This window comes from Bubalus bubalis, chromosome 7, assembly GCF_019923935.1.
Source record: "Bubalus bubalis isolate 160015118507 breed Murrah chromosome 7, NDDB_SH_1, whole genome shotgun sequence".
In the NCBI taxonomy this organism is placed as follows: Eukaryota; Metazoa; Chordata; class Mammalia; order Artiodactyla; family Bovidae; genus Bubalus; species Bubalus bubalis.
In genome coordinates, this window is record NC_059163.1 from 3,741,445 (window position 1) to 3,769,364 (window position 27,920).

Genomic DNA, 27,920 nt, shown 5'->3' on the forward strand with positions numbered 1-27,920 from the left:
TCTCAGAGAGATGAGGCAAAGCCAGTTCAAGCAGAGCAGCTGAGGGCTTGTGTGCCTGCCTATTTTTTTGAGGTCCAACCAACATCTAGATCATCCATCCATCCTTCATCAATTTATAATCCATCCATCCATCCTTCATCAATTTATTATCCATCCACCCTTCATTTATTATCTATCCATTCATCCATCCTTTATCAATTTATTATCCATCCATCCATCCTTCATCAATTTATTATCCATACACCCTTCATTAATTTATCATCCATCCATCATCCTTCCATCCCCTCGTCTCTTCTTCATCAATTCCACCCCTCCCCCTCCCCCTGCACTTATGCATCAGCATCTGTTGAGTGCCTGCTCTCTCCCCAGCTTTGTGCTATGCTGCAGGGGGTGCCAGCTGAGCAACCACGGCCCTGGCTCCCAGGGACCTCTCCTCCTAGCCAGGGAAGAAGGACGCCCTGCAACCGGGGCAGGGCCGAGGATGCCTGGGATCCTGGGGAACCGTGAAAGCAGAGAAGGGAAAGCTAATGGACCCACGAAGGAGGGGAATCCAGGAGCGATTCCTGCAGGAAGCGACCTCTGCCCCTTGCCTCGAAAGACGAATGCCACTGGCCAAGCGACAGGGGCAGGTGTGCCAGGCAGTGGGCCGGGTCTTGGCGATGGCAGCGAGGTGGGAGGGGAGGTTGGTCAGGGGAACTGGGGCAGAGGGGCAGGTGCCGAGCTGGGTTCCCTTCTACCTGCCCGGCCACCACAAGGCACTCAGGAAAAGCTGCTGAGAGCAGTCAGGGGGGTGACGGAATGAAGGCAACAGCTGGGGGTTAAGGGGGTGGGCAGAGGACGGAAGGGGCGCCCTTTATCTCCACCCCCCCAGTCCTTCCAGACACCAACAGAGACGCCGGGACCCGTGCATCCAATACCTAAGCCGTGCAGCAAAGGCTGCGGGGTCAGCACAACCTCACAGGCAGATTTGCCGCCCGTGGTTTCAGGGGGAGTGATGTCTGTCTTTTAAGTGACACGATCTGTTTTCCTTGCTTCGTCTACCAAGGCTGTCAGGCTGCCAGTCACCTAACAGGCACCGGGGCGGGGGGCGGGACATCGGGGGACATCAGAGGACACGTCCACAGACCATCAGAGCGGAGGGCTCTGCAGGAGCTCGGAGGCTGAGGCCCTCACGATAGGGAGGGGAAACTGAGGCCCAGGGGACGTCCCCGGTGCTGCGTCCCCTCCTGGTTGCTCTGGGCTCTCCTTGGGCCTCCTCCCCCTACAGCCCAGCCTCTCTGCCCTGCGTCCATGCTCTCAGGGCCTGGTATACAGTAAGCGCTCCCTGAATGCATGTTTCCTTTCTGACCTTGGCCCGCAGCTTGCAGAGTGGCCAAGACCTCAGGGCCTGAACAGAGCAGAAGCGCTACAAAGATCCACCCCCATGCCCTCTTGGCTGAGGAGCAAGGCGACCTGGACCAGGAGGCAGGGCTCCTACTGGGGACCCCGGGGGCTCTTCCCAACACAGAGAGGACGGGGGTGCTCCGAGCTCCCTGTCACGGCCCCTCAAGGTTTTCCCGGCCACAGGACTCCCCAGGCACTGTGTCCAGGAGGTGTCTGTGCCTTTGCTCTGCGTGGCCCTGAGGATTCACCCCCGGACGCGGAGCCGGAAGCAGCGTGTGCTGCGTGGGGGGCCTGGGACCCGGCAGGGTGGCTCCGGGAGGCGCAATGCCCACCCTACAGCAAGAGCTCGGGAAGGGCCGAGTCTGAACCGGACTGGCACCCTCAGTCCAGACCACGCATCTGTGTTGTGCTGCCTCCTTAGAAGCTCGTCCCCTTGACGCGGCCCAGTCGGGGACAGAACGTTCCAGTTGGCACCCTGGCCTGCTGCGCTTATTTCTGGGTTCACCCTCTGAGGCTGCTTCTTGACCCTGGCGGTTAGAAGCCAGTGTTCCCATCTTTGCTTCTTAAATTCTCCTTTCCTGACCTCACTGGAGTCACCGCTGTGGGTCTAGCCTCTCGTCCACGGTCCCGGAGGACAGGCTCCCAGCAGAAGGCACCTGGCATGGAGCCCGGCTCAAGGGCGGTGGTGCCCAGGTGCTGTCTAAGCGATAGGGAGAGCTGTGGAAACACGCCTGGCATCCGCCGAACTCCAGAGAGGTCGTTCTCTCTTTCTGCAGTTAAGGATGCTGAGGTTCGGAGGTACCAGTCACGCCCAGAGCCCAGCAGCTGGAAGTGGCAGAAGAGGGGTGTGTGGCAGCCTCTGCCTGTCCCAGGGTGAGGGGTGAGTGATGGGAGATCCGCGCAGAGGCTCCCTGGAAACAGACAGCCATCACCCCCGGCTGCCTTGGGCGACTCAGCCCAGAGGGGGCCCTCATTTGGACCCACTGCTCCTGCCACGTTGCCCAGCCCATGGGGGGCCACCAGTGGGAAGCTGGTCCCTGCTTAGTGGCGGCGACGGGGCCCGAGGGAGCCCAGCTCACTCCACCTTCCCTCTCTGGTCCTCTGTTCCCAACAGACACCCAGGGCTGGCTGGAGGATGTAAAAGAATTCACACCTTGGTTGGCCCACATTGTACGGATGGCTCCATCTCCATCTCGGGAAAGCCATGGCGAGGTTAAAAAGCCGTGGAATGAAGTATAAATGCAGCATCCTGCCCCTGGGCGGGGACAGTGAGGGGAGGGAGGGAGGGGCAGAGGGAGGCGGCCACCCACCCCCTGCGCTCCCCCTTCTGTGACTCTCACACGGTGAAGCGAAGCTCCTGCAGATCCTTGCAGCTTCCCTGGGGGCTGGAATGCTTGTCCTGAGCTTTCAAAGACTTTTGAGTGCTGGGAACATTTGAAACTGTGCCTTCTGCACCTTTGGTCAAGAATTTGAGGTTTCAAGCCATCACGAACGTGCATTTTAAATACACCGTTGCCTTCGGGTCCAGGGACCTGAGTCCACAAGACCGAGGGTGCCTGACACAGGTGGCCTGACCCCTCTGTGTGGGAGCTGGTACCCCACGAGTGGCACTGAAATCGAAGCTGATGCGCATTTTTGTCATTGACACCCATCCGTCAGTCATGGAAGCAGGTGGACCCCGCCCCAGTTGCAGCCACTGACTAAGACCCCTGGGGCACAGATGGGCAGAAGGAGGCCCAGAAGCTGAAAGCTCTTCCTTGCTGTCATCTCTGTCTGGTTGTATCACTCGCCACCCCTCACTGGAACCCCCTGGCTCCAGGATAACATGAGATGCCCATCCTGACCACCAAGGTCTCCTGCCTCCTAAGGTGCACAGTGCCCACAGGGGTCTCACCTCCCGGCCTGTTTGTGGGTTCTGATTGGGTCATTCTGAGAAGCATATTCCCTCCTCTGGAAGGACAGCCCTGTCGCCTCAACATGGCCATTCACTCATTCATTGGCTCACTCACTCATTCATTCACTCTCTCATTCACTCACTCAGTCACTTATTCATTCATTACTCACTTATTCATTCCATCACTCCTTCATTCACTTATTCATTCATTTACTCATTCATTCATTCACTCACTCATTCACTCATTCATTACCACACTCATTCATTCACTCATTAACTTACTCACTCCTTCATTCACTCACTCATTCACTTATTCATTAATTCACTCATTCATTCATTCACTCTCATTCCTTCACTCATTCATCACTTACTCATTCACTTATTCACTCACTTACTTATTCATTCATTTACTCACTCACTCATTCACTTATTCATTCACTCATTCATTAGCTTACTCACTCATTCATTCACTCTCTCACACACAGCCGCCAGGCTGGGATACATCTGCTGAAGGGTCAGATGCGTCATCCAGCCCAGGGTCTGGGGTCCAAATTCTCCAGGCTGCAGCTGGTGCTGGAGCAGAAAGAGGGATAGAGCCCCGGGTTCAGGCAGCCATGAGCCCTGGCCCAAGCCTTGGCAGTCCCTGCTCTGTGACGGGGCAGAGACACTGTCTCTCTGACTGCCACACGCCCCATCCACACCTGGGTGTGCCCAGCCCCAGCCTGGCCCTTCTGCCCCCAGGACCAGTGGCCAGCTGGTGGGCCTGCTCCAGAGTCTTGCTCTCTGCAGTTTCAAGGGGCACAGCAGCCCTCCCAGGGCAGGGGACTTCCTTTCCCAGAGGAGCCTGGCGTGGGTCTCAAGCTTCAGGAGGACACCTTGCAAGTTGCGAGCAAGTTTTCCCTCTCCTCAGGTTCATTACCTCCTCTGTGAAGTGGGGGAGCTGACCTCTCAGGGTCACGGTGGTGATGAGAGGGGTTCAGGGCCTGGCAGGGGAGAAATGGCCACCATGGCAACTGTGGACAGAGCGTCAGGGCTGAGCTGCTGAGAGCTGGTGAGGCTGTCCCCTCTCTGAAGGGTAAAAGGGAAGCCAGATGCCAGCCGCTGCCTGGCAGTGGACTTTTAAAACGTGATTTTATTTGCAATGATTCTTCTAACTCACATAAACCTTATTTTAGAGTTTTATTTGATCGGCACACATTTAGTGACCCCTGAATAAGTTTCTAGTTTAATGGGGTAGACAGACACAATCACAACGTATGTTTCTTTTTCCCCTTATGTAAGTTGTATACGTGTCTTTCTCTTCCAACTAGAAACTCCTTTAGGGAGCAATAACTATCAACCATGATACAGATTATCCTTCCATCCACTCACCCATCCATCCTTCCATGTACTCATTCACCATTTTGTTTTCCATCCTTCCATCGGGCCATTGGACTATTGTTCTTTCAACTATTCAAGTATCCTTTGACCCATCCTGCCACCCACCCATGCATCCATCTTTCCATTCATCCATCCATCTGTTCTTCCCTTGGTCATCCACCCATCTATCCATCTTTCCATACATCTATCCATCCGTCCATCCATCCTTCCATTAGTCATTCATCCACCACCTATATTTGTGCTTCCATCCATCTATCCATCCATCCATTCATCCATCCATCCATCTGTCCATCCATCCATCCAGTCATTTAGTTAACACCTATCATTTGCCCACTCTGGACCATGCAGACATCCCTCGGGGGGAGGTGCCAAGAAACCTGGGCTTCCTGGGGATGCTATGGCACTGTCCCAGTGGACACACCATGGCCCCAGGCCTGTGACCGCCAAGTCCCACCCCTGAGCCTGGAGCTCCGCGCAGGCAGCGAGGCTCCCGCGGTCTGACCGCGGAGGCAGCGTCCTACCTGCGCCCGTGACCAGGCTCCCGCGGTCTGACCGCACAGACAGCGTCCTCCCTGCGCCCGTGACCGGGCTCCCGCGGCCTGACCGCACAGGCGGCGTCCTCCCTGCGCCCGTGACCGGGCTCCCTCGGTCCGACCGCGGAGGCAGCGTCCTCCCTGCGCCCGTGACCGGGCTCCCGCGGTCTGACCGCACAGGCGGAGTCCTCCCTGCGCCCGTGACTGGGCTCCCGCGGTCGGACCGCGGAGGCAGTGTCCTACCTGCGCCCGTGACCGGGCTCCCGCGGCCTGACCGCACAGGCGGCATCCTCCCTGCGCCCGTGAGCAGTCCCGCGGCCTGACCGCACAGGCGGCGTCCTACCTGCGCCCGTGAGCAGGCCGGGGGCGCTGTCCTTGGTGTGCACCGTGCCCGACACGTAGGGGTTGTCCGCCCAGCGCAGGTGCAGGTGCAGGTGGCAGTCGGGCTGCAAGGGAGACAGGGAGTCGCGGTCAGCGCCTGGGGGGAGCAGTGGCCCGAGAAAAAGCAGGGCCCAGGCAGAGCGCAGCCCCGTGGGGGCTGGGCGGGAAGGCAGGGCCAGGGTGTTTTAGAGGAGTGGGAGGAAGGTGGGGAGGAGGCTTGGAGGCTGACCCCTGGGTGAAGGTCCGCAGGTCGGGGCCAGGTGGGCTTATCCAGGGGAGGGGACTCCCGGCCCCGGTGCTGGAGGGTGGGTTCCCCAAAGTGGCTCCTGAGTGCAGAGCTGGGCCACAAAACGGGACTCCAGGAGCCTGCACGACCCATGGCCACATTCATCCACCCAGAACCTTCACTGGGGGCCTCTCAGGTGACCATGGGCATCAGGGGATAGCTGTGGGCAGCCCGTAAACTCCATGTCCTCTGGGAGAGGCAGGCGGTACGGTGGGTGTGTTAGAGCCCAGGTTACTCTCGAACATCAGCAGAGTACATCAGGGACGCAGCCTGGCGGGTGCCCTGGCAGAAGGGGCAGAAACACTGGCTGTTGGAAGCACTCCAGCACACCTCACGTCGCTTGGTGGCCACCTCTGGGCCAGCACCGAGCCACACGCTTCACGAGGTGCGTGTCACGGAACTCTCTCAGCACCCGTCCTGCCATCCCCTCTGTGCTGACGGGGAAACCGAGGCAGAGTGTGTTTAAGCAACTTCCCATGGCTGGGGCTGCCTGGTTCAAAGTCCACAGTGTGAAACCTGCAGGTGGGACAGGGGGTCTGGCACTTCCAGGCAAACCAGGCTGGTGGCCCCCAGAACGAGGAAGCACCAGCTGTTTCTTGTCCAGCATCGTCAGACCCCCCCATCTGTCTTTGCCCCAGCTGCCTGCGCCCCGCCTCCCTACTCTGCTGAGATGGTAGAGGCCAAGCCAGCTCCCTGGGGTGGGACTGGGGGGCCCAGGGGAGTAGACGAGTGGAAAGGATGTATCCTCTGGACTGACCCTCCTGAGTCTCCCCAGGCCTCGGTGACTCACGAGCCCCACCAGCCCTCGGTCACATCTGTGTAGAACACAAAACCACAGGACCTAGGATGAGGCCCCAGGTCTCCATGCAGCTCCCCCTAGGCCACCAGACACGACACCAGGGAGTGACCTGCCAGCCACCAGCCAGGACTGCCGCTCACCCCTCCCAGGGTCATTCCATACTCTACCATCTACCGAAATCCATCTGAGAGATCTCTCTTTTCTCTACATTTAATGTTGCTTTAACACTTTCTTCTGGCCCGTGAACTGCGTACGTTTTATACAGATTATCCAAAGTTAAAAATCAAAGCGATCAATAAATTGGATATTGATCCGGGCCAAGTGCCCAGGGCCTGATCCAGTGGGAGAGGAGCTTGATTGGTCTGTGCCAGAGTTTTAAAATATATATTAGGTTCATCACACCCTGTATGATTTCATTCATCGCAAGTGTCCAGAGCAGGGAAGTCTATAGACAGGAAGTGGACTTCAGGGCAGGGCGTGGGGTGGGGAGAATGGGGTTGGTGACTAAAGGTTATAGGGTTTCTTTTTGAGTCTAAAGTGGACCGTGCTGATGGGCGCACAGCTCTGTGAAGATTCCAGAAACCACTGAATTGTCACCCTTTAAATGGGTGAATTGTATGGGATGTGACCCGCATCTCAGTCAAGCTGCTAAAAAATAAAGTAAGATGTGGCAAATGAGCTGGAAGAGCCCCATTTTTAAAGCAGACTTGGTGGGCTAGAGACCCTCCCCAGGGCAGCCTGAAGTTGGCAGGGCCCCGTGGGCGGGTAGCTTGGTCACTGAGTACCCCCAGATGGGAGCCCCCCAGAGAAGGGGAATGCTTGGCTGAGCAGGATATACTTGACCCTCTGTGGCAGGTTAAGCTGCAGCCTGATCTGGATTTCTCCTGGTTTCTTATAACTGAGAAGCAGGTTGGTGACCTAACACTTTGGGGCACCTTCAGCCCCCTCTCCCCAGCGGGGAGGGTGTGTCTGGGGGAGGGGTGCCCATGACCTCTGTGAGCAGGGCCAGTCTCCAGCTGCAGAAGGAAGCTTGAGGCAGGAGGAGAAGGCACCTCGGCAGGGACATGGCCCGCCCTGCTGTGTCCATGGACACGCTCCTGGGCTGAGAAGGTCCGGCCCAGGCACGGCCCTGTTCTGACGCCCCAGGAGTCCCGGGTGCCAGGTCCTGGGTGAAGTAGCCATGCTCCCCAGCTTGCAGCCAGCCTTCTGCACGTCCCCTGACGCTCTGTGCTCACAGTATCACTATCTCTGGGAGTGGTGAGGCCTGACTTCCCTTTCCCATCCCCAGCCCACTGAGGCTCTGTCTTAACTGCTGGACGCTTGATGGGGGCACAGATAGAACACTCCTCAGGGGTCCCTGTGGTCATGAGTGGCCCACAGGACCCTGGCAGGGCTGTGGTCCCCTTTTGAGCCACACAGGTCCTTCCAGCAGGTCCTGGATCTGCTGGGGGCGCCCTGCCGGGGGTCTGACTCACTGACACAAGGCCCGGCCGTGTCTGCACTGAGCGGATGAAGGGATGGCAGGCCTGGAGAGGCCGACCCGCAGGGCCCTCAGCACCTGCACGTGTGACGGGAGGGGACGCACCGGGCACCAGGCTGCTCTCGAAGCGCAGAGTTAGACACGGCGGGGTCCTCCAGGGCCACCGAGGGCACAGGTGGGAAGACCTCAAGGGCAGGCTGGTGCCAGGGGAGGCGGTGCTGAGCGCCCAGTCCTGAAGAGTGGGCCTGGGTACCTGCAGGGCCTGGGTGGGTGTGACGGGCTGAGGGGGCAGCACCACGCTGCCCCTAGATACTCCTTTCTTGGCCCCTCCACACGCGGGAGCCAGCTGGTGCCCTAAAGGGGTGTCCATCAGAGACTGTCGGCTGGCTGGAAGGCCACGCTGCTGGCTGCTGTGAGCAAGGGGACCTGCTCACCTGCGCACGCCACCACTCGCTCAGCCAGTGTCTGAGAAGAGTGGCCACGGACAGCAAAATGGACAGGTTTTCATTCTGAGCCCAAAGGTCAAGAGAGGCAAAACCACCTCCAAGGGCAACTGAGCATCTGAAAACAGGCCTGATCCATGCTTGCCTGTTAAAGAGTCCCCTTCAGAATTTGCTCTGCGGCTCAGGAAACTCAAACAGGGGCTCTGCATCAACCTAGAGGGGTGGGATGAGGCAGGAGACGGGAGGGAGGTTCAAAAGGGAGGGGATATATGTACACCTATGGCTGATTCGTGTTGAGGTTTGACAGAAAACATCAAAATTCTGTAAAGCAGTTATCCTTCAGTTAAAAAAAAAAAAAAAGACTCCTTCACTTCCCTGTCACTAGAAGGTCATCTTCCCAGCCAGAGAACTGGTCATATGACCCAGGAAAATCTTTCTGACCCAGAGTTAAAAGAAAAACAGAAGACTCAGAAATCCCACGTGTCGGGATCCCCAGCGGAACTTTTTAACGTGACTGTTAGCCAAAGGATGGGGAAGAAAAATGCCTGATGCCGTCACTCCTGAGCGACGCGGTTGCAGGTGTAACTTACTCCCCTTTCTATACATTCCTGCATTTTCCAGGTATTCTGCAATAAGCAGGAATCACTTTTCCGATGAGAAGTAAAACCTCAAGTGCAGCCAGCCCTGTGCATTGAGAGTCTGCACAGCTGAGTGAAGAACACAGTCAGAGAACAGACCCAGGAGGAGGGCCTCGCGGACACCGCCCCGCACGCCCCGCCCACGGCCGCCAGGGTTGCACATGCAGGGGACGCCGGGGAGCCGGGGCCGCGGCTCCTGCCTTTCGGGCCCAGCTGGGCATCCCGATGCTTGTCCTCCTTCCGCTGTGCCCATCGGGCTCTTGGCCTGACTGCCTGCGGCCACGCACTTACCAGCTGGCTCCCAGTTTTATTATTTTAAGGCCGGGGCATAAATCTCGAAAGGTTATCTCCTTGCTGAGCTGCTTAATTGCAGACAAGAATCTATTCTTAGCGAAAACTTGCTTTGACAGATTAATATGGCTTAACTTTGTCGACGATGATACAAAAATTAGCCCTTTCACAGCAATTCTGTTCTCAGAAGCTCTTTTACAAGTGGCAGGTAATTAATCCTCCCTGTAGGTCGACAGGTGCTATTATCCCTTGTTGCTAGCTGGAGGGGGCTTATGCAGAGGCCAAGCGGAGCCCCCTAGTTGGTGAGGTCAGGGAGTGAGGACCTGAGGCTCTGTCCGGAGGGTGCAGAGCCCCACCTGGTCCTGGGGGGCGGTCACTGGCTGGTCAGGTGGGGTGCCTACCATCTTGAGGGGCCCTGCAGAGATCCAGGCAGGTCCCAAGAGGGCAGAACTGCTTGCTGTTTTGTGTACTGATGTATTCCCAACACCCAGAAGAGTGCCTTTCCATAATAGGTCCCGGTACATGTTTGTTGAATGAATATTCATGGAAAACAGGCACCATTGCTCTTTCTGTTTACAGAGGCACAGCAACGGATGGGGCCCCTGACTGTGAGGAGCTTCCAGTCAAGGCCAGTGGGAAACAGAAGCATGTTTCCCAGGGAAGGCTTCTCTGTAGAGGGGACATGCAGACAGGGTTTGCAGGTGTCAATAGGAGTTCACTGAACAAAGAGGAAAAGCCTTCCCCCATCCCCAAGGCAGCCAAGACACAGGGGCAGCCTACACTCATATTCATGTAGAAAGGCACCCTTGGAAGATCAGGGTCAGCTTGGAGATCATGAGATTTGGACTACGTCCTGGCCCCCTCTCTTATCCAGCCCCCGCCCCCAATTCCACAGGCAGAGTGTGCTGCTTGGCCCTTGACACTGGCCAACAGGGCTTAGCAAGTGCAGCACAAGCAGGCTTGCAACGTTCTTGCAATGTTTCTGCTCATCCTCCTGCACCTCTGCTATTGCCCAGAGTGTGCCTGGGCTGGTCCCAGGAGGAGGATGCCAGATCCCTTCCTAAATCATAACCCCTGGGTGTGTGAGCGAGCCCAGCCTCTCGCAGATCTGAAAGAGTGAGTGCTGTTGGGGTGGTTTGTTACACAGCACCGTTGTGACCAGAGCTGACCAAGACACTCCCCTCTCTGACCTCTTTGTAAAGCAAGGAGTTTCTTCCTGCCTTCTCCACCACATCCAGAGAAACAGGTGGTTCAGTCTCTCAGATCCCCTTCTCAGACGTCAGCGTCTCTGACCCCGGATCCTGCAGTCGCGCCCGGTGCCCACCCCAGGGAAGGTGTGCCGTGAGAGGGCACTCACAGGCTTGCAGTCGGTTGGTTTCCCGTTCATGTCCGTGCTGGGAGGCCTCAGGTAACCCCAGTCTCGGCCCTTGTTGTAGGTTATGAGGGTCACCACCTTCCCGTTGACTTTCTGGTTTGCCAGGAAGACTCCTTTCACCCCTCGGACCTGGGACGGAAGCACAAGAAGGATGGTAAACGCCTGCCCGGCCCCTTGTGAGAGCTCTGTGTGCAAGGCCTCGTTTGTCCCGGACAACAGCCCTGAGCCGAGGCTGGCGTACACCCTGGAGGTTAGTGGGGCTCAGGGCACAAGGGAGCAGAGATGCAGTGTGAGCTCTGACTGGGAGATGGCTCTGTCTGCCCCCACTTTCCAAGTGCACTTCACGACACCGAGCTGTCCTCCCAGGTCCAGCCTCTGCTGCCAGACGGCGAGCAGAGCCCTGGTCCTTGACATGCGTGCACATCTTGGTCACCCCGTCTTTAGCCAGGGCTCCTGACTCAGAGTCCCAGTCCCTCGCCTCCTTCCCAGGGGACCCACAGGGCCTGGACCAGTGGAGTTGCTCTGGGCTTCCCTCCAGGGACTTCATCAGCTCAGCCCCACAGGAGGTTGCCACAGGAGGTTGGGGTAGGGGTCCATGCTGGTCCCAGCCTGCCCTGGACGAGGGTCAAATTTCCCCATGCCCCCTTTCTCAGGGTTCCTGGGGGGCCCAGGGAGGTGACCCACACACATGCCATAGTCAGTCACTGAGTCGGCTCATAAGAAATGGTCAAGCATCAGCAATTCCCAGTTGTTCAACCTACTGATTCTACAGAGATGAGTTTTTCTGGCAAATTCCTTGTGTGTGGAGGCCTGGGACCCAGTAACTGAGGCCCACTGGTGTGGCCTGAGTTCCTTGGAGCCCCCGTGGGCCTGAAGCAGCCTTTGCTGCTCTATAAATAGCATGAACCCAGGGCAACTGAGGCACGGAGTTACAGGATTTATCTGGAGTTCCCTGACCAAAGATGAAGCTCAGGGCAACAGTGATAATTCACAGTAAGTGCCTTCTGCGTGGCGGTCAAGGGAGTCAACAAGCGCCACTGCATTAAATTCTCAGACTCCACGAGATCGCCGCTTTCCTAGGCCTCCGTGGCAAGGGCCCGACAGGTGGGGAGCAGGCCGGGGAGGCGCTGAAGACTCTGAGTGAATGGTGTGCATGTTTCCTGTGGCTTCCGCGACAGGCGACAGGCGGATGGGGCTTAAACTTACAAGATCGTGTGACAGCTCTGGGGGCCGGGAGCCCAGCAGGAGTAAGTCCCACGGGCTGAGAGAAAGCTGTTGGGGGCCGGTTTGTCCTGGAGGCTCCAGGGAGACGCCGGGTCCTTGCCTTTCCCAGTGTCTAGAGGCACCGGAGGTGCTTGGCTTGCAGCCCCTCCGCCATCTTCAGCCAGTCATACAGCAGCTCCTTGGCCATTCTTCCATGATTCCTGGCCATTCTTCCGTGATTCTGTGTGCTTTTCTGTTCCCTTCTGCTCCTTCCACTCACGAGGACTCCTGAGATTGCAGTGGGCCTCGTGCAAAACGCTGGAAACTCTTCCCATCTTCTGTCTGCCAAGTCCATCCCCCTTTGCCTGTGTCTCTTAATAGGAGGCTGCTGTCTGGGATGGCAATGGCGGTCTGGCCCTCACTCCACAGATGATGCTTCAGGGATGGTCTTTCTTGGGGACGACCCGGGGGAGGAGGACCATGGCCCCTTCTCTCTCACTCGTGGTGACGTCACTCTGTCTTGGGCCCATCTGAGCATCGCTCGGGGGCAGGCTGCTGGGTCCAGACGCCTTCCCTGATGTCCCAGGGGCAGATTCGGTGCTGATTTGCCCAGTGATGGCTTGATGGAAAGTGCTCTTTTATATCCCAACTGGTCTCCATGAAAACACTCAGCAGTAAATAACCTAGACCCTCCTGTCCCAGAGAGGTAGGAGCAGGCCAAGTCTCCCTGGGGTGGGTCTGATCAGCTGAGCACCAGGTTCCAAAGCTGACATGCCCGCTCCACGTGCCCACCCTTCTCACGGCTGTGCTCGATTCCTGGGGCTGACATGACAAAGCATCACAAAGTGGGAGGGGGCGGGGCTCAAACAACAGAAATTCGGTTTCCTCACAGTTGGGAAGCCGGAGGTCCACGATCAAGGCACTGGCAGGGTGGTCCTCTCTCTGAAGTTTCTCAGGGAGGCTCCTTCCTCATCTCCTCCAGCTTCAGGGGTCTCCAGGTGTTCTCTGCTTGGTCTTCATGGACCCTTCTCTCTGTGTGTCCGTGTCTCCTCTTCTGATCCTTATAAGGACACTTGTCATGGGTTTAGGACCCAACACAAGCTCATCTCAAGACCCTTCACTTAGTGACGCTGCAAAGATCCTTTTCCCGAAGAAGCTCAAGTTCATGGCCTCGATGTGGTTTTACCTTTTTTTGGGGGGGGCGGTTCACATTCAGCCCATTACAATGGCTGTCTCCTAGCTGTGGTCAGGACTTCTCAGGGTCAGGGCACAGGACTGGGGAACCCCATGAAAGTGTTAGTCACTCAGTCGTGTCCAACTCTTTGAGATTCCATGAACTGCAGCCCACCAGGCTCCTCAGTCCATGGGCTTCTCCAGGTAAGAATACTGGAGTGGGTAGCCATTCCCTTCTCCAACCTAGGGATCTTCCCAACCTAGGGATCAAACCTAGGTCTCCTGCATTGCAGGCAGTTTCTTTATCATCTTGAGCCACCAGAGAAGCCCCCATATCCCGCTTCCTAACTCAAGCTTCAACACAAGGAGGCCCCCAGAGAAGGGCTGTCATTTGGTCTAGAACCAGGACACCTCCCCCCGACCCCTGCCCACCCCGAGTAGTGGTGTGAGTTCACGGCCCTTCAAAGTCCAGGCCTCTCGGGGCCGTGTTTGTCTGTGATGTCTTGGACAAGACATTTTTCCTGGATCTGCCATTAGATGAGTGATAACCACGGAGATGGTGCAACTGGCACACGTGTAGACTCTCTAGGCCAGGCCTTCCCCACACACGATCTTGAATCCCCAGAAAGGGCCACTGCTGTGAAAACTGTCGAGAGCTCGCTGAGTAAGTGCTCAATGGAAACACAGGCCTCCTTCTGTGCCTCCAATTGGCACAGAAACCCTCTGAGGAAGGTATTACTGTCATCCTCGTTTCACTACGAGGAAACCGAAGCACAGAGAGGTTAAGCAACCTCCCTGAGGTCACACAGCAAATACATATCAGAACTGGGATTTGAGCCCAGGCAGTGGGGCTCCAGAGCTGTGCTCGTAACCACTACCCATGACTCACATTAGGTGGATTTCAGAGAAGCCAAGTCACTTAGGAGGAGGCCCAGCTTTGGGGCTGGCCACGTGAGCTCCCTCCAGTGCCCCTGGCCTCTCACTGCCTGGTCCTTGGCATGAATTGCTGTTTCCTGGTTCCTCAAGCCTGGCTAACTTCAGCTTGGCCTTAAATCCATCCACATCCCTTCCTCCAGGAAGCACTCCCTGACCCCCATCCGTGCTGGCTAACTGTGCTCACGGTGTTCTCTAGATGCTGACTCACAGGGTGGGAATCACTGTCGGGGGGCTGATCTTCCTGTAGAGTATGAAATTCTGGGAGAAGTGGTCTACTCCTCCCTGCATCCTGGGGATGGGGCCTGGAGCTGGGCGTGTGCTACAGGCGGTACGGATACCCACAGAGGGCCAGGCCGTCCTGCGTGTAACTGCGGTGTCTGCGGTGCCCTCATCCTGAGTCAATGACATGCCCTTCCTGCCTGTAACTTTTAGCAAATGGCCCTAAGCCGTGGGCTGTGTCCAGCTGGGGCGGTAAACCCACAAATGGGTTCTCACTGTAAACCAATGCTTACATTCATCACTTCCTTGGAGAAGGCGGTCCGTGCTGCTGTTGACAACTGAGAGATGGAGGCTGCAGCCCCGGCTCTGTCCGGGAGGCCTGCTCCCACCTCAGCTGACCGGCTGTGTCTGCTTAAGGCTTGGCTGGCCACCCATGGGACTCTCTCTCCAGCCCGGCAGGGACAGCAGAGTCTGGCAGGCCCACCACCAGCATCTACTATGAAAACACACTGTCCAGGGGCTCCCCGAGGAAGGAGCTTAATGGTGAATGACCGAGGGAGGGAGTGCTGGCCAGGAGGGTGGACAGAGCCTGGGACGACAGACCGGGACTGGTCCTGGTTTTCTCACTTCCTCCCCAAGTACCTGGGCAGGCTGCCTACCCTGTCTGAGCCTCTGGTTCCTTACCTGTAAATCAGCTGAGGGAGCCCCTCCCTGGCTCTGGTGCGGACAAGGATACAAGAGGTGGCCCTGCAAGGCCGGGTCCCAGTTGGGCCGTTGTGGGTGTGGGGCTGACATTTATGGAATCCAAGCACATGGGAGCCAGGAGCCCCAGTTCAGAGCCTCTGACCTGATCAGGTCAGCCCCTCAGCATCACGCAACAAGAGCACGTGGAGGCTTAAATGGGACACAGATGGGGTGGGACCCCCAGGGAGGGCACTGGGGGATCTGGGAATCTCAGGCAGGGAGGCCCCAACCCCCAGTCTCAGAGACAAGAGCTGCAGGGCCAGGGCGGAGATAGGAAGCTAGAGAGAGCCGGACAGAGTGAGATACACAGAGCGGGGCTGAGACCAGTCCTGGGTGGGGGGAGGCAGCGAGGCCAGCAATGGGATGGCCCCACCCTCTGTCCCTCAGCCTGTTTTCGTGCAATGGCGCTCAAGGCACGCATGGCTCTGCAGATGACGGCTGACGAGTAAGTTGATGGTGGGGACGGCTAACCTGAACCTCAACTCAGCAACATGTCATCCCCACAAAAGAATTCCATTCTTCTCATGAGCAGTGTTACACAGTGCTCCTTGACTAGATTTTGAATTTCACCACAAACAGCGAGTTTTCTCTCTTGCTCTGAAAGTACCTGCATGGTATCCTCTAGATCTGCAAAGCCTGAATTAGGGCATTTTTGTAGGGTGAGATGGGGGCCAGGGTGGGAGTGGGAGGAGTCGGGGCGGGAGTGGGTGGAGCCGGGGAGGGACTGGGAGGAGTCGGGCCGGAGTGGGTGGAGCCGGGCAGAGTGGGAGGAGCCGGGGAGGGAGTGGGAGGGGTCGGGGAGGGAGTGAGAGGAGTCGGGTGGTAGTGGGTGGAGCTGGGCAGAGTGGGAGGAGCTGGGGAGGGAGTGGGAGGAGTCGGGTGGGAGTGGGTGGAGCCGGGAAGGGAGTGGGAGGAGTCGGGCAGGAGTAGGTGGAGCCGGGCAGGAGTGGGAGGAACTGGGGCGGGAATGGGAGGGCCAAGGTAGGGAGTGGGAGGAGCTGGGCGGGAGTGGGAGGGTTTAGGTGGGAGTGGGAGGGGCAGGAGAGGGAGTGGGAGGGGCCGGGGCGGACGTGGGCGGAATCAGGGTGGGAGGAGCTGGGCGTGAGTGGGAGGAGCCAGGTGGGAGTGGGCGGAGCTGGGGCAGGAGTGGGAGGGGCCAGGGGGAGTGGGCGGAGCCTGGGCTGTGGGCCCGAGACGCCCCTCAGGTCCCACCTCCAGGATGTCGATGACCACGCTCTCCTCTGCTTGCCGTGAGCTGCGCACATCCTCCAGCACCAGTGAGTAGCGCACGCCGCGCGTGTCCGACTGGTATAGGTTGTAGGTGTCGGTCTGGTACCACTCCTGCACGGCCACGAACACCTGGCTCTCGTCCGTGCTGATGACCTGCAGATCCTGGGGGCGTGGGGGAGCGGGGTCAGTGCGGGCTGGGGGCCGGTGCGGGGGAGGGAAGCTGGCCTGGGCGTGGGGGGTAGGGGGATGGGGCAGGCCTGGGGGGAGGGGTGGGGGTTGGCTACAGCCCTCTTGGCGTCAGGCTGACCTAGATTTTCATCCCGGCTCTGCCCGCAGTGCTCTGTGGCCGTAGACAAGTCCCTTTACCTCTCTGGGCCTCCGTTCTCCCAGCTTCAAAATGGGGGTCATGTTCCCACCCTCCACATTGGGTGGGGGGGCTGCCCAGGCACTGGGTGGGGCGTAGTGACACCTCCCCCCACCCCCTGCCCCTGCCATGCCATCTGCCTGCTTGTCCCTGCAGTTAGGAGGAGGCTGAGACTCCTATGCACCGCAGACCATCACCCCTGGGAGGCGGGGACTGGTCTCATTTGGGCCCCTCCCCGACCCCATCCTGAGGATCAGATAAGCTACATGTCAGTTCACTCACTCAGCACGTGTTCATTAAGTGCCTGCTGTGTGCCAGGCGCTGTGCTAGGCCCTGGGCCCCGCTGGGGACCCACCCTGGTCTCTGCCCTCCGGGTTGTACACTGGGAAGGAGGGCTGGATTAATTCGCTTCAGCCTCATTCCCAGGGCCTCCTCGATGGCCTGCTACATACAGAGAGCTGCCCTTTACCCACAGTTCCTCCAGGCCAGGACACCCCTGCCCTTGGCCCTCCCGCTGGACACACAGCCAACAAGGCCTGTGCAGGGCAGTGGGCGGCTCGGGGCCTGGCGGGAGCTGAGGGCAGGCACCTGGCCAGCAGGCGGGCAGGAGGCCTGACCTGAGAAGGTCAGCGGCTGAGGCCGAAGCCCACCTGGAGCAGGACACCTGGCAACTCTTGAGTGGGCCAGGCACCCCCTCTCAGGATTTGTTCCGGATTTGACAATTCAGAATAATAATAATAAAAAAAAATCCACAGTCGAATGAAAAGGAAGAAGAAACCCAGGGCTAAGCTGAATTTCTTGTTTTCCTTTTCACTCCCAGCCAGCGCCAAACGCTGCGTGGGAGCCACATGAAAAGGCATCTGAACAGGCCTGTTTCAAAGCCATAACGAGCTTTTATGCTGCAGCCTCTCCAGTTTGCCTTCTATCACTCCTAGACTTTTATTGTCCCTCTGGCGGCGGAGCTTCCAAGATCCAGGAGCCGAGGACAGATGGCAGAGGGGGCGGGGCAACGCTGGTCACGACCGCTGGTCCGCCCACCACGGCCAGTGTAGTTTGGGGGTTCTCTTCCCTTTACAGACCTTCAATCTGGTGAGGCCGCCTGGGCAGGGTGCAGGCTGGTGGTGGCCCCTCCCCTCCTGTCTGTTCCCACCCCCACCTCCCGGTGCTGTGCAGCCAAAAAAAAAGGGCTTTGCAAAAAAGAGGGGGCAGTGCTGTGAAACCTGCGATGCACCTCCCTCCCAGGGACAGCCCTGCAGCGCACCGGGGTCCTGGCCTGTGGACCCCAGCAGCTCACAGCCAGGGAGGGCTTACAGAGTCAGGGTCACAGGCCTGGCGGTTCCCTCTGTGAGATGGGACAGCAGGGTGATGGGGAGTTGGAGGGCTGCGCCTGAAGCCTGGGAAGTGGGGCATCTCTGCTCCTCTCGCCCACCTCCCCTCTCCTATTTCTCCATGCTAGGCCGCGGTGTCCTCCCGGGTATGGCTAATCCTGCAGCCCGGCACGAGAAAACCCTCTATCGGCCCGAGGTTCCGAGCTCACGCAGCCCCGCATCCGTCACACGGGGCTGATCAGTATTTACGGCTATCACCTTCATTCTGACTCTGTCTTCCCCACACCCAGGTACATGTTTACAAAACCTGAGTAAATGTTTACTAGAACTTGGGAAATAAAGGAAAATGTATAAAGGGAGTAAAAGTTGCCTGTAGTACTGCTCCTAGAGAGACCTGGTATTAATATTTAAAAATGTTTACTTCTGGGCTTGTTCCCAAATGTGATTCATATATACTTTCTCAAGTATGGTTGGTAGCTTGCTCTTGCGTGTTCTATGAGGAGCATGTTTCTCTGTTGTTACAATTATTTATAAACACCACTTTTGGTGACTGCATGATATTCCCTTTTGTGGATGTACCATATTTCACTGAATATTTCCCCACTGGTGAGCTTTTTAGCATCTCCAGCATGATGTGCAAAACAGTCATAAACATTCCCAGACACAGATCTCTGTGCTCTCTGTATTTCCACAACATAAATCTAAAAAGGGAAATTGCTGCATCTGAGAGAAGGAACATTTTTAAAGTTCTTGTTACATTATGTTCCTTTCCCCCAAGCAGAGCTAGAGGGCGCTGGTTTCTCTCCACGCACTGAGACCAGTCTTTTAAAAATCCTTGGTGTTTAGAGAGTGATAAATAATATACAATTTTTCCCTTAAATTATTCATATTATTCTTCTTTTAAAAGGAAAGTTAGAAGCAGAGACATTTGTTAACTCCATTTCTAAACAAAAGACATTAAAATATCACACATATGTATATGTGTTTCCATGTGTGTATATACTTATATGGGCTTCCCAGGTGGCTCAGTGGTAAAGGGTCTGTCTGCCAATGCATGAGATGCAGGAGAGATTCCTGGGTGGGGAAGATCCCCTGGAAGAGGAAATGGCAACCCACTCCAGTATTCTTGCCTGGAAAATCCCATAGACAGAGGAGCCTGGCCAGGTACAGTCCATGGAGTCACAAAGAGTCTATGGGGTCACAAAGGACATGACTGAGAGACTGAGCATGCACGTGCGCGGGCACACACACACACACATATCCATATGTCTGGGGAAATATGTGGAAACATCAGAGTTGCCAGTGTTTGTTATCAGGTAGAATTACGTTTGATTATAAGTAATATAAACTGCAAAGTGACTCAAATGAGATAGAAACTCATTTTTCCCCAAATGTAAAAGGATTCCAGAGGTAGAGATCCCAGTGTAGAAGCTGGAATCACCAGGGACAGAGTCACCAGGAACAGAGGCTCCTTCTGAGTCACCATCCCACTGCCCAATTCTGCCCCATCTACTGATGGTCCGAGATGATTGCTAGAGCTCCAGCCAGCCATCTTGTCAATGTGTAAGGCAAAAGGAGGGAGAGAGGAAAGAGGAGGGAAAGGCTAGTCTTTAAAATAGGGCTCTGAGAAGTCTCCCAGACCTGATGATTCCACTTAATCTCATTGGCCAGATTTCAGAAATGACCACATGTAGCTGCAAGGGAAGCTGTAAAATTTAGTCCCAGCTGGGAAGCAAGGCACCAGCTAAGATTTAGGCTTTGTTAAACTAAGATGAAGAATAAGAATGAATATACAATTAACAAAGTTAGTGGAGGTGATGGAGTTCCAGCTGAGCTATTTAAGATCCTAAAAGATGATGCTGTTAAAGTGCTGCACTCAACATGTCAGCAAATTTGGAAAACTCAGCAGTGGCTACAGGACTGCAAAAGGTCAGTCTTCATTCCAATCCCAAAGAAAGGCAATGCCAAAGAATGTTCAAATTACCATACAGTTGTGCTCATTTCACATGCTAGTAAGGTAATGCTCAAAACCCTTCAAGCTAGGCTTTAGCAGTATGTGAACTGAGAACTTCCAGATGTATCAGCTGGATTTAGAAGAAGCAGAGGAACCAGAGATAAAATTGCCAACATCCATTGGATCAGAAAGAAAGCAAAGGAATTCCAGAAAAACATTTTCTTCTGCTTCATTGACGACACTAAAGCCTTTGACTGTGTGGATCACAACAAACTGTGGAAAGTTCTTAAAGAGATGGGACTACCAGACCACCTTACCTGCCTCCTGAGAAACCTGTTTGTGGGTCCAGAAGCAATGTTAGAACCAGACATGGAACAACATACTGGTTAAAAATTGGGAAAGGAGTATATCAAAGCTGTATACTGTCACCCTGTTTATTTAATTTCTATGCAGAGTACATCATGTGAAATGCCAGGCTGGATGAATCACAAGCTGGAATCAAGATTGCTGGGAGAAATATCAACTACCTTAAATAAGGAGATGATGCTGCTCTAATGGCAGAAAGTGAAGAGGAACGAAAGAGCCTCTTGATGAAGGTGAAAGCGGAGAGTGAAAAAGGTGACTTAAAACTCAACATTCAAAAAACTTATACCATGGCATCCGGTCCCATTACTTCCTGGCAAATAGATGGGGGGAAAAGTGGAAGCAGTGACAGATTTTATTTTCTTGGGCTCCAAAATCACTGTGGATGGTGACTTCAGCCATGAAATTAAAAGATGCTTGCTCTTTGGAAGGAAAGGTATGACAAAATTAGACAACATCTTAAAAAGCAGAGACATCCCTTTGCCAACAAAGGTCTGTGGAGCCAAGGCTATGGTTTTCCCAGTGGTCATATACCGATGTGACAGCTGGACCCCGAGGGAGGCTGAGCATGAAAGAGCTGATGCTTTCACACTGCGGTGCTGGAGAAGACTCTTGAGAGTTCCTTGGACAGCGTGGAGATCCAACCAGTCCATCCTAAAGGAAATCAGTCCTGAATATTCATTGGAAGGACCGATGCTGAAGCTGAAGCTCCAATACTTTGGCCACCTGATGTGAAGAGCTGACATTTGAAAAGACCCTGATGCTGCGAAAGATTGAGTGCAGGAGGAGAAGGGGTGACAGAGGATAAGGTTGTTGGATAGCATCACTGACTCAGTGGACATGAGTGTGAGCAAATTCCAGGACATAGTGGAGGACAGGGAAGCCTGGTGACTGCAGTCCATGGGGTTGCAAGGAGTTGGACACAAATGAGCGAGTGAACAACAAGAGTTCCTACAACAGTTGCCTTGAGGAATGAAGTGAGGTGGTCATGGAAAGGAGGAATGGAGTGGTAAACAGGTAGAGATGGTATATATATTTGCATTATTCCATTAGTTGTAGTGAAACCATTTTAAAGAAGTACTTTTGGAAAGCTTAAAAACATTTTAGTAAGAATGACAGGGGAAATTTCCTCATAGATTTTTACTTAAAATTTAAGGAACAGCTGAATGAAGCAACATTGTCACCAAATTCTTTCAGCACTTGGAAGACTGCAGCTCACTTCCTTCTGGCCTCCAAGGTTCCTGTAACAAATCTCCCTAGAATCTCACTGATGACCCTGTGTGTGATGAGTGACTTCTCTCTTGCCGCTTTCAGGATTCTTTCTTTGTGTTTCCACAGCTTGAGTATAACGTCTTGGTGTGGAACTCTTCGTGTTTATGCTACTTGGAGCTCACCAAGCTTTTAAAGATCTTGATAGTTATGTTTTTCATCAGTTTTAAGGAAGTTTCAGGCTTTCAAATAATTCCTCTGCCCCTTTCTCTCTTTCTTCTTCCTCTGGGACTTCCATAGTTCATATATTGGCTTACTTGATGATGGCCCACAGGTCTCTTAGATGGTCTTCACTCTTCTTCACTTTTTTTTTTCTTTCTGTCCCTCAGGTTTTATCATTTCAATTGTCCCATCTTCAAAGTTCTCTGGTTCTTTCTTCTATTTGCTCAAATCTGTTTTTGAATCTCTCTAGTGGATTTTCCATTTCAATTATTGTTCCTTTCAGCTTCAGGATTTCTTTATGGTTCCACGTGTTCTATCTATTTTTTGGTATGGGACACTTTAGAGATACTGTGGGTTCAGTTCCAGACCACCCCCTAAATCAAACATCACAATAAAGTGAGTCACACAGATTGCTCTGGTTTCTCAGTGTATATAAAAGTTACAGTCACACTATACTGTAATCTCTAAGTGCACAATAGCATTACGTCTTACAAAATGTATATACCTTAGCTAAAAAGTACTTTATTGTTAAAAAATGGGTAACCACCATCTTAGATTTCAGTGAGTCCTAATCTTTTTGCTGGTGGAGGGTCTGAACTGGATGTTGGCAGGTGCTGTGTGATCAGAGTGGTGGTTCTGGCAACTTCTTAGAATAAGACAACGATGAACAATGCCGCATCTATTCACTCTTCCCTTTTTGAATAATTCCTCTATAGAATGCAATGCTGTTTGATAGCATTTACCCACAGTAGACTTCTTTCAAAATTGGTGTCAATCCTCTCAAACTCTGCCATCGCCCCATCAACTAAGCTTGTGTAACATCTAAATCCTTTGCTGTAATTTCAGCAATCTTCACAGCATCTTCACCAGGAGTAAATTCCATCCAAGAAATCCCTTTCTTTGCTCGTCCATAAGGGGCACTTCCTCATTCCTTGAAGTTTTATCATGAGCTTGCAGAAATTCAGTCACATCTTCCAGCTCCACTTCTAATTCTGGTTCTCTTGCTGGTTCTACCACATCTGTAGTTACTTCCTCCTTTGCAGTCTTAACCCTTTCAAAGTCATCCATGAGGGTTGGACTCCACTTCTTCCAAACTCCTGTTGATGTTGACACTTTGACCTCTTCTCATGAATCACAAATGTTCTTAATGGCATCTAGAATGGCAGATCCTTCCTAGAAGGTCTTCGATGGACTTTGCCCAGATTCATCAGAGGAATCACTGTCTATAGCAGTTATAGCCTTGTGAGCTGTATTTATTAAATATTAAGACTTGAAAGTTGAAATCCCTCCTGGATGCATGAGCTGCAGAATGCACACTGTGTCAGCAGGTGTGAAACCAACATGCTGACATTAATCTCACTGTATATCCCATCAGAGCTCGTGGGAGCCAGGTGCACTGTCAAATGAGCAGTGATAGTTTGAAAGGAATCTTTCTCTGAGCACTAGGTCTCAAGAGTGGGGCTAAAATAGGCAGTAAACCATATTGTAAGTAGATACGCTGTCATTCAGGCTTTGTTTCATTTACAGAACACAGGCAGAGTAGATTTATCATGATTCCTAAGGGCCCTAACATTTTCAGAATGGTAAATGAGCACTGGCTTCAACTTCAAGTCATCAGCTTCATTAGCCCCTCCTAACAAGAGAGTCAGTCAGTCCTTGGAAGCTTTGCTGCCAGGCATTGACTTTTCCTCTCTACCTATGAAAGTCATCTTTCATAGGCATCTTCTGTAGATGATCCATAGATGTATATAGATATGTATATAGATGTATATCCATAGATCCAGGCATCCATAGATGGCATCTTCTTCCAACAGAGGCTGTATGTCTACAATGAAAATTCGTTGTTTACTGTAGCCGCCTTCATTAATAACCTTAGTCGTACCTGGATAACTTGTGGCAGCTTCTATTAGCACATCAGCACTCGCTTTGTCACTTTGCACTATGATGTTATGGAGGCGGCTTCTTTCCTTAAACCTCATGAACCAATCTCTGCCAGCTTCAGACTTTTCTTCTGCAGCTTCCTCACCTCTCAGCCTTCATAGAATTGAGGAGAGTTAGCACTTTCCTTGGGCTCCGCCTACAATGTGGGAGGCCTGGGTTCGACCCCTGGGTTGGGAAGATCCCCTGGAGGAGGGCGTAGCAATCCACCTTGGTATCCTTGCCTGGAGAATCCCCGTGGACAGAGGAACCTGGGATTGCAAAGAGTCTGACATGACTGAGCTACTTAGCACAGCACAGTGCTTTGTTCTGGGTTTAGGCTTTGTTTAATGGAATGTTGTGGTTGGTGTGATCTTCTATCCAGATGATTCAGACTTTCTCCATATCAGTGATAAGGCTGTTTGGTTTTCTCCATATCAGTGATAAGGCTGATTGTTCATGTGTTCATAGGAGTAGCACTTTTAATTTCCTTCAAGAACTTTTCCTTTCAATTCACAACCTGCTGTTTGCTGTAAAAGTCCTGACTTTCAGCCTGTCTTGGATTTCAACAAGTCTTCCTCACTAAGTGTAATCATTTCTAGGTTTTAATTTAAAGTGAAAGAAGTGTGACTCTTCCTTTCACTGGAACACTTAGAGGCCATTGTAATGTCAATTTTGTATGTCTGAGGGAACAGGGAGGTCAGAGGAGAAGGACAAAGATTGGGGAATGGCTGCTCAGTGGAGCAGTCAAAACGCACATAATGTTTATCAATTAAGTTGGCTCCAAGCAATTATAGCAGTCACATCAAAAGTCACTGATCATAATGAATATGGTAAGAATGAAAAGGTTTGAAATATTGTGAGATTTATCAAAATATGATGCAAAGACAAAAAGCAAATGCTGTTGGAAAAATGGCCCAATACACTGGCTCCACGCAGGGTTGCCACAAACTTATAACTTGTTAAAAAGAATGCAGTATCTGCTAGGTGCAATAAAACGAGGTATGCTTGTATTTCTAATTCATGAGCACACTGCTTTCCTGACTGTCTCCCCGTTTCTTTTACTTCTTTGAGCATCTTGAAGGCAGTTACATTAAAGTCTTTGTCTTGTACGTCTGCCGTCTGGCCTTTCTCAGAGGCCTCTTCTGCTGGTGTTCTCCCCTTTGAATGGATGGCCCCTGCTTTGCTTGCCTTGTAGTCTCCTTGCTGTTGAAAACCGGATATTGCAATCTAATAATGCAGGAACTCTGGAAATCAGATTTCCCCCCCTCTCCAGGGTTTGCTGGCTTTTTTGTTTGTTTTTTATTTTGATTTTATTGCTGCAGGCTGTGTGTGTCTTGGGAATCAGCCTGAGGTGTAAACTGAAGTTCTCCTCAAGTCTTGTCTGAGCGTGAGCTTTTTCCTGGGCATGCTTCGTGACTTTCTACATCCCTCCATATGGCTGTTGCTTCTGAATGTCCTCATCCTTAAACGGTTGTTCAGTTGTTGAGTCATATATGAATCTTTGTGACCCCATGGACTGCAGTATGTCAGGCTCCCCTGTCCTTCACTATCTCCTGGAGCTTGCTCAAATTCATGTCCATTGAGTTGGTGATGCCATCTGATCATCTCATCCTCTGTCCTTAAATGTTGGCTCCCAAAAGGGAAAAGAAGAAAAATAAATGTGGGGATGAGGGTGGAAACAGGCTCTGGCTGTAAGACCAGCAGAACCCTATGGGGCCTTCCCAGGACAGGCCCTTCCCCCGTATCCTCTGCTTTAGGTCCTCTCTGAAGGACCTAGATAATAGTGTCTGATATACAATTCCTGAGTTGTTTTAAAGATGCTGAAACCACCACCAAGTGGAAGAAATTAAGTGCTTCATGATCAGGAGCACATAGTCCCAGACCTACTGGTGCCCAGGGATTAGCATCATGAATCCTGCAAGCTGTGTGTCCACGGCTCCAGGAACATGTGCATGGATGCTATCCTGTGGCTGAGGGAGAGGTCGGGAGAGATGTTTAGCTGCTACCTTGGGAAGAGCCAAAACTGTGGAAATTAATGACTTACCTTCCAAGCCTTCCCCTGGAAGCTGCAAGCCTTGGAACAGGCCAGGAGTTCCAAAATCACTACATTAGGAGGGTTCTGCCAGTGTGGTTGTTGGCCTAAGTGAGAAGAAGGACTCCGTGCTTCCACCCCACCCTCTTCCCTGACGTCACTTTCTCCTTTATTCCTACACTTTATGGATTTTATTTCATGTGAACATATTACAGATAAAAGACTATTTCACTTTAAAGTAAATTTGCATTCACTTTATGCTTATGAATGTTTTTATAGAATCAGTGGTTATTTGGATTTTTCCTCTCTTTTGTCTGTTTATAGCCTTTGCCTTCTTTTTTTTCTTTCTCTTTTTTCTCTTTTTTTTCTCTTGAGTATTTTTTTAAAATCTCTACAAGTAAACAATTTAAGCAAAGAATGCTGACAAATATAATAAAAACTGTTTACCCATTTTAGTTTTCAGAGATAGGTGAATTAAAACGACAGAATGAGGCCATTTATACCTTTTTAAGTAGAAGGAAGATAGAATTGATACAACACAAAATCTGGCGAAGCCATGTTAAAACAGGCCTATTCTAACTTTGCTGGTGGCAAGGTGGAACACTTTTAGAAACCAACTAAGCTCCACAAATATTTATATCCTTGGTCCAGAAATTCTTCTTAGACTAACTTGTGAAAATAAAAAAATAAATACCTGTGGGCGCAAATATATTCCTAGCAGCACAGTTTATAACTACGAAATATGGAAACAACCCAAATGCCTACACAACAGGAGTCTGGCTTAGCAGAACAAGGCACGGTCTCATTAGTTGAAAGTTTTGCCGTCATTTAAAAGGGGCTATCATGTATCATTCGGGAAAAATTCTCCCAAGACATTGTCATGTGAAAGCCAGGCTGCAGACAGAGTGACTGAGATAACGCAGCTGCAGAAAAGTCACTTTGGCTTGGGGCCAGGGACCAGAGGTAGTCAAACAGGGCTGGGGGAGGGCAGGGAGGGAAGGAGGTGGGGAGGACGTGGTGAGTTCCCCTTGGCTCTGATTTCTGTTGTTTTCATGATGTTACTTGGGCCATTAATGAAAGAAAAAAAAAAAAAAAAGATGGGAATGGTTTGAGTGGAGGAAAGAGGCAAGAGTCACAAGTTCACCATATAACAACAAAATCTGATTAGGAAATTCAGTCAGGTAGCTCTCCACGTTGTTGGTGGGAACACGGGATCTGGCTGTTCTCCTGAATTTGGTGGAGCGGAAGCAGCCCGCTGCTTGGATGGGCAGTGTGCTCACAAGACCATATGTGGTCTTGGGACACCCCACCCTGGGCTCGGGGTTGGGGCATGATCCCTGAGAGCAGCCTGACTTGTGCATCACTCCCAACCCCCGGCCCATCACCGGTCCTGGGCAGGACTCCTGAGTGAGCTTAGGGACACTTAGCGCCAATACGAATGCCACCCCATGAGGAGGTCCTCAGTCATCCTTCGAAGCTGGGTGATAAGAACGATGGCCTCCTCTCACTTGGCCCCCACCCTCTGCCCTCCAGCCAGGTCTCTCGGGCCCCAGAGCTTTTGCACCTGCACCGTCCCACCCCTGAACAGCTTTCCCCCAGCCTTCGGGCTTCAGAGCAAACACTCCACTCAGGGAAGCTTCCCCCATCCTCTGTCATTCTCTGGCTTTGCCTCTTATCCCCTTTCAGCACACACCACAGCCGGCAATTATTCCACACATTTGTCTGCCTGACTTTCTGCCTGTTTCCTCTGAAAACCCAGCCAGGGAAGGAATTTGAGGTGTCTGACTCACAGCTGTAGAGTCAGTTCCCAGTTTATATGTGATGCTCAGTAAGCGTGTGGGTGAGGAAAGGCTGCTTCTATCTGTGTTTCTGAATTATGCACAGGGAGTGAAAACATCCTCCGGAGGGGGATGTGGCCGGAGGCTGGTCTCAGACCCCCGCACCCTCGACCTCAGTGTGAAATGTGCTTCGGCTTCTTACCAGCTGTGTGACTTCAGACAGGATACTTAGCCTCTCTGATCTTCAGTCACTTCCTTTGTAAAATTGGAATGCCATACCAGCAGGGAGGGGACTGTGGAGTTCACTCTGAAACAGGGCGGGGGCAGTATCTGGGCAGCCTCCATGTCCCCTCTTCTTTGCT

General features: G+C 53.0%; 1 protein-coding gene across 2 annotated transcripts in view; it reads right to left on the reverse strand.

Annotated features, from left to right (window-relative positions):
- The window catches only part of SORCS2 (sortilin related VPS10 domain containing receptor 2), a 489,049-nt gene that overhangs the window by 39,310 nt on the left and 421,819 nt on the right, over positions 1-27,920 (reverse strand). For both annotated transcript variants that reach the window (XM_045166262.1, XM_045166261.1), the window contains exons 9-11: positions 16,371-16,550; positions 10,866-11,012; positions 5,534-5,636 (exon numbers count right to left, since the gene is read on the reverse strand). In XM_045166262.1, the coding sequence (XP_045022197.1) occupies positions 5,534-5,636; positions 10,866-11,012; positions 16,371-16,550 (430 nt within the window). The remainder of the gene's footprint in view (positions 1-5,533; positions 5,637-10,865; positions 11,013-16,370; positions 16,551-27,920) is intronic.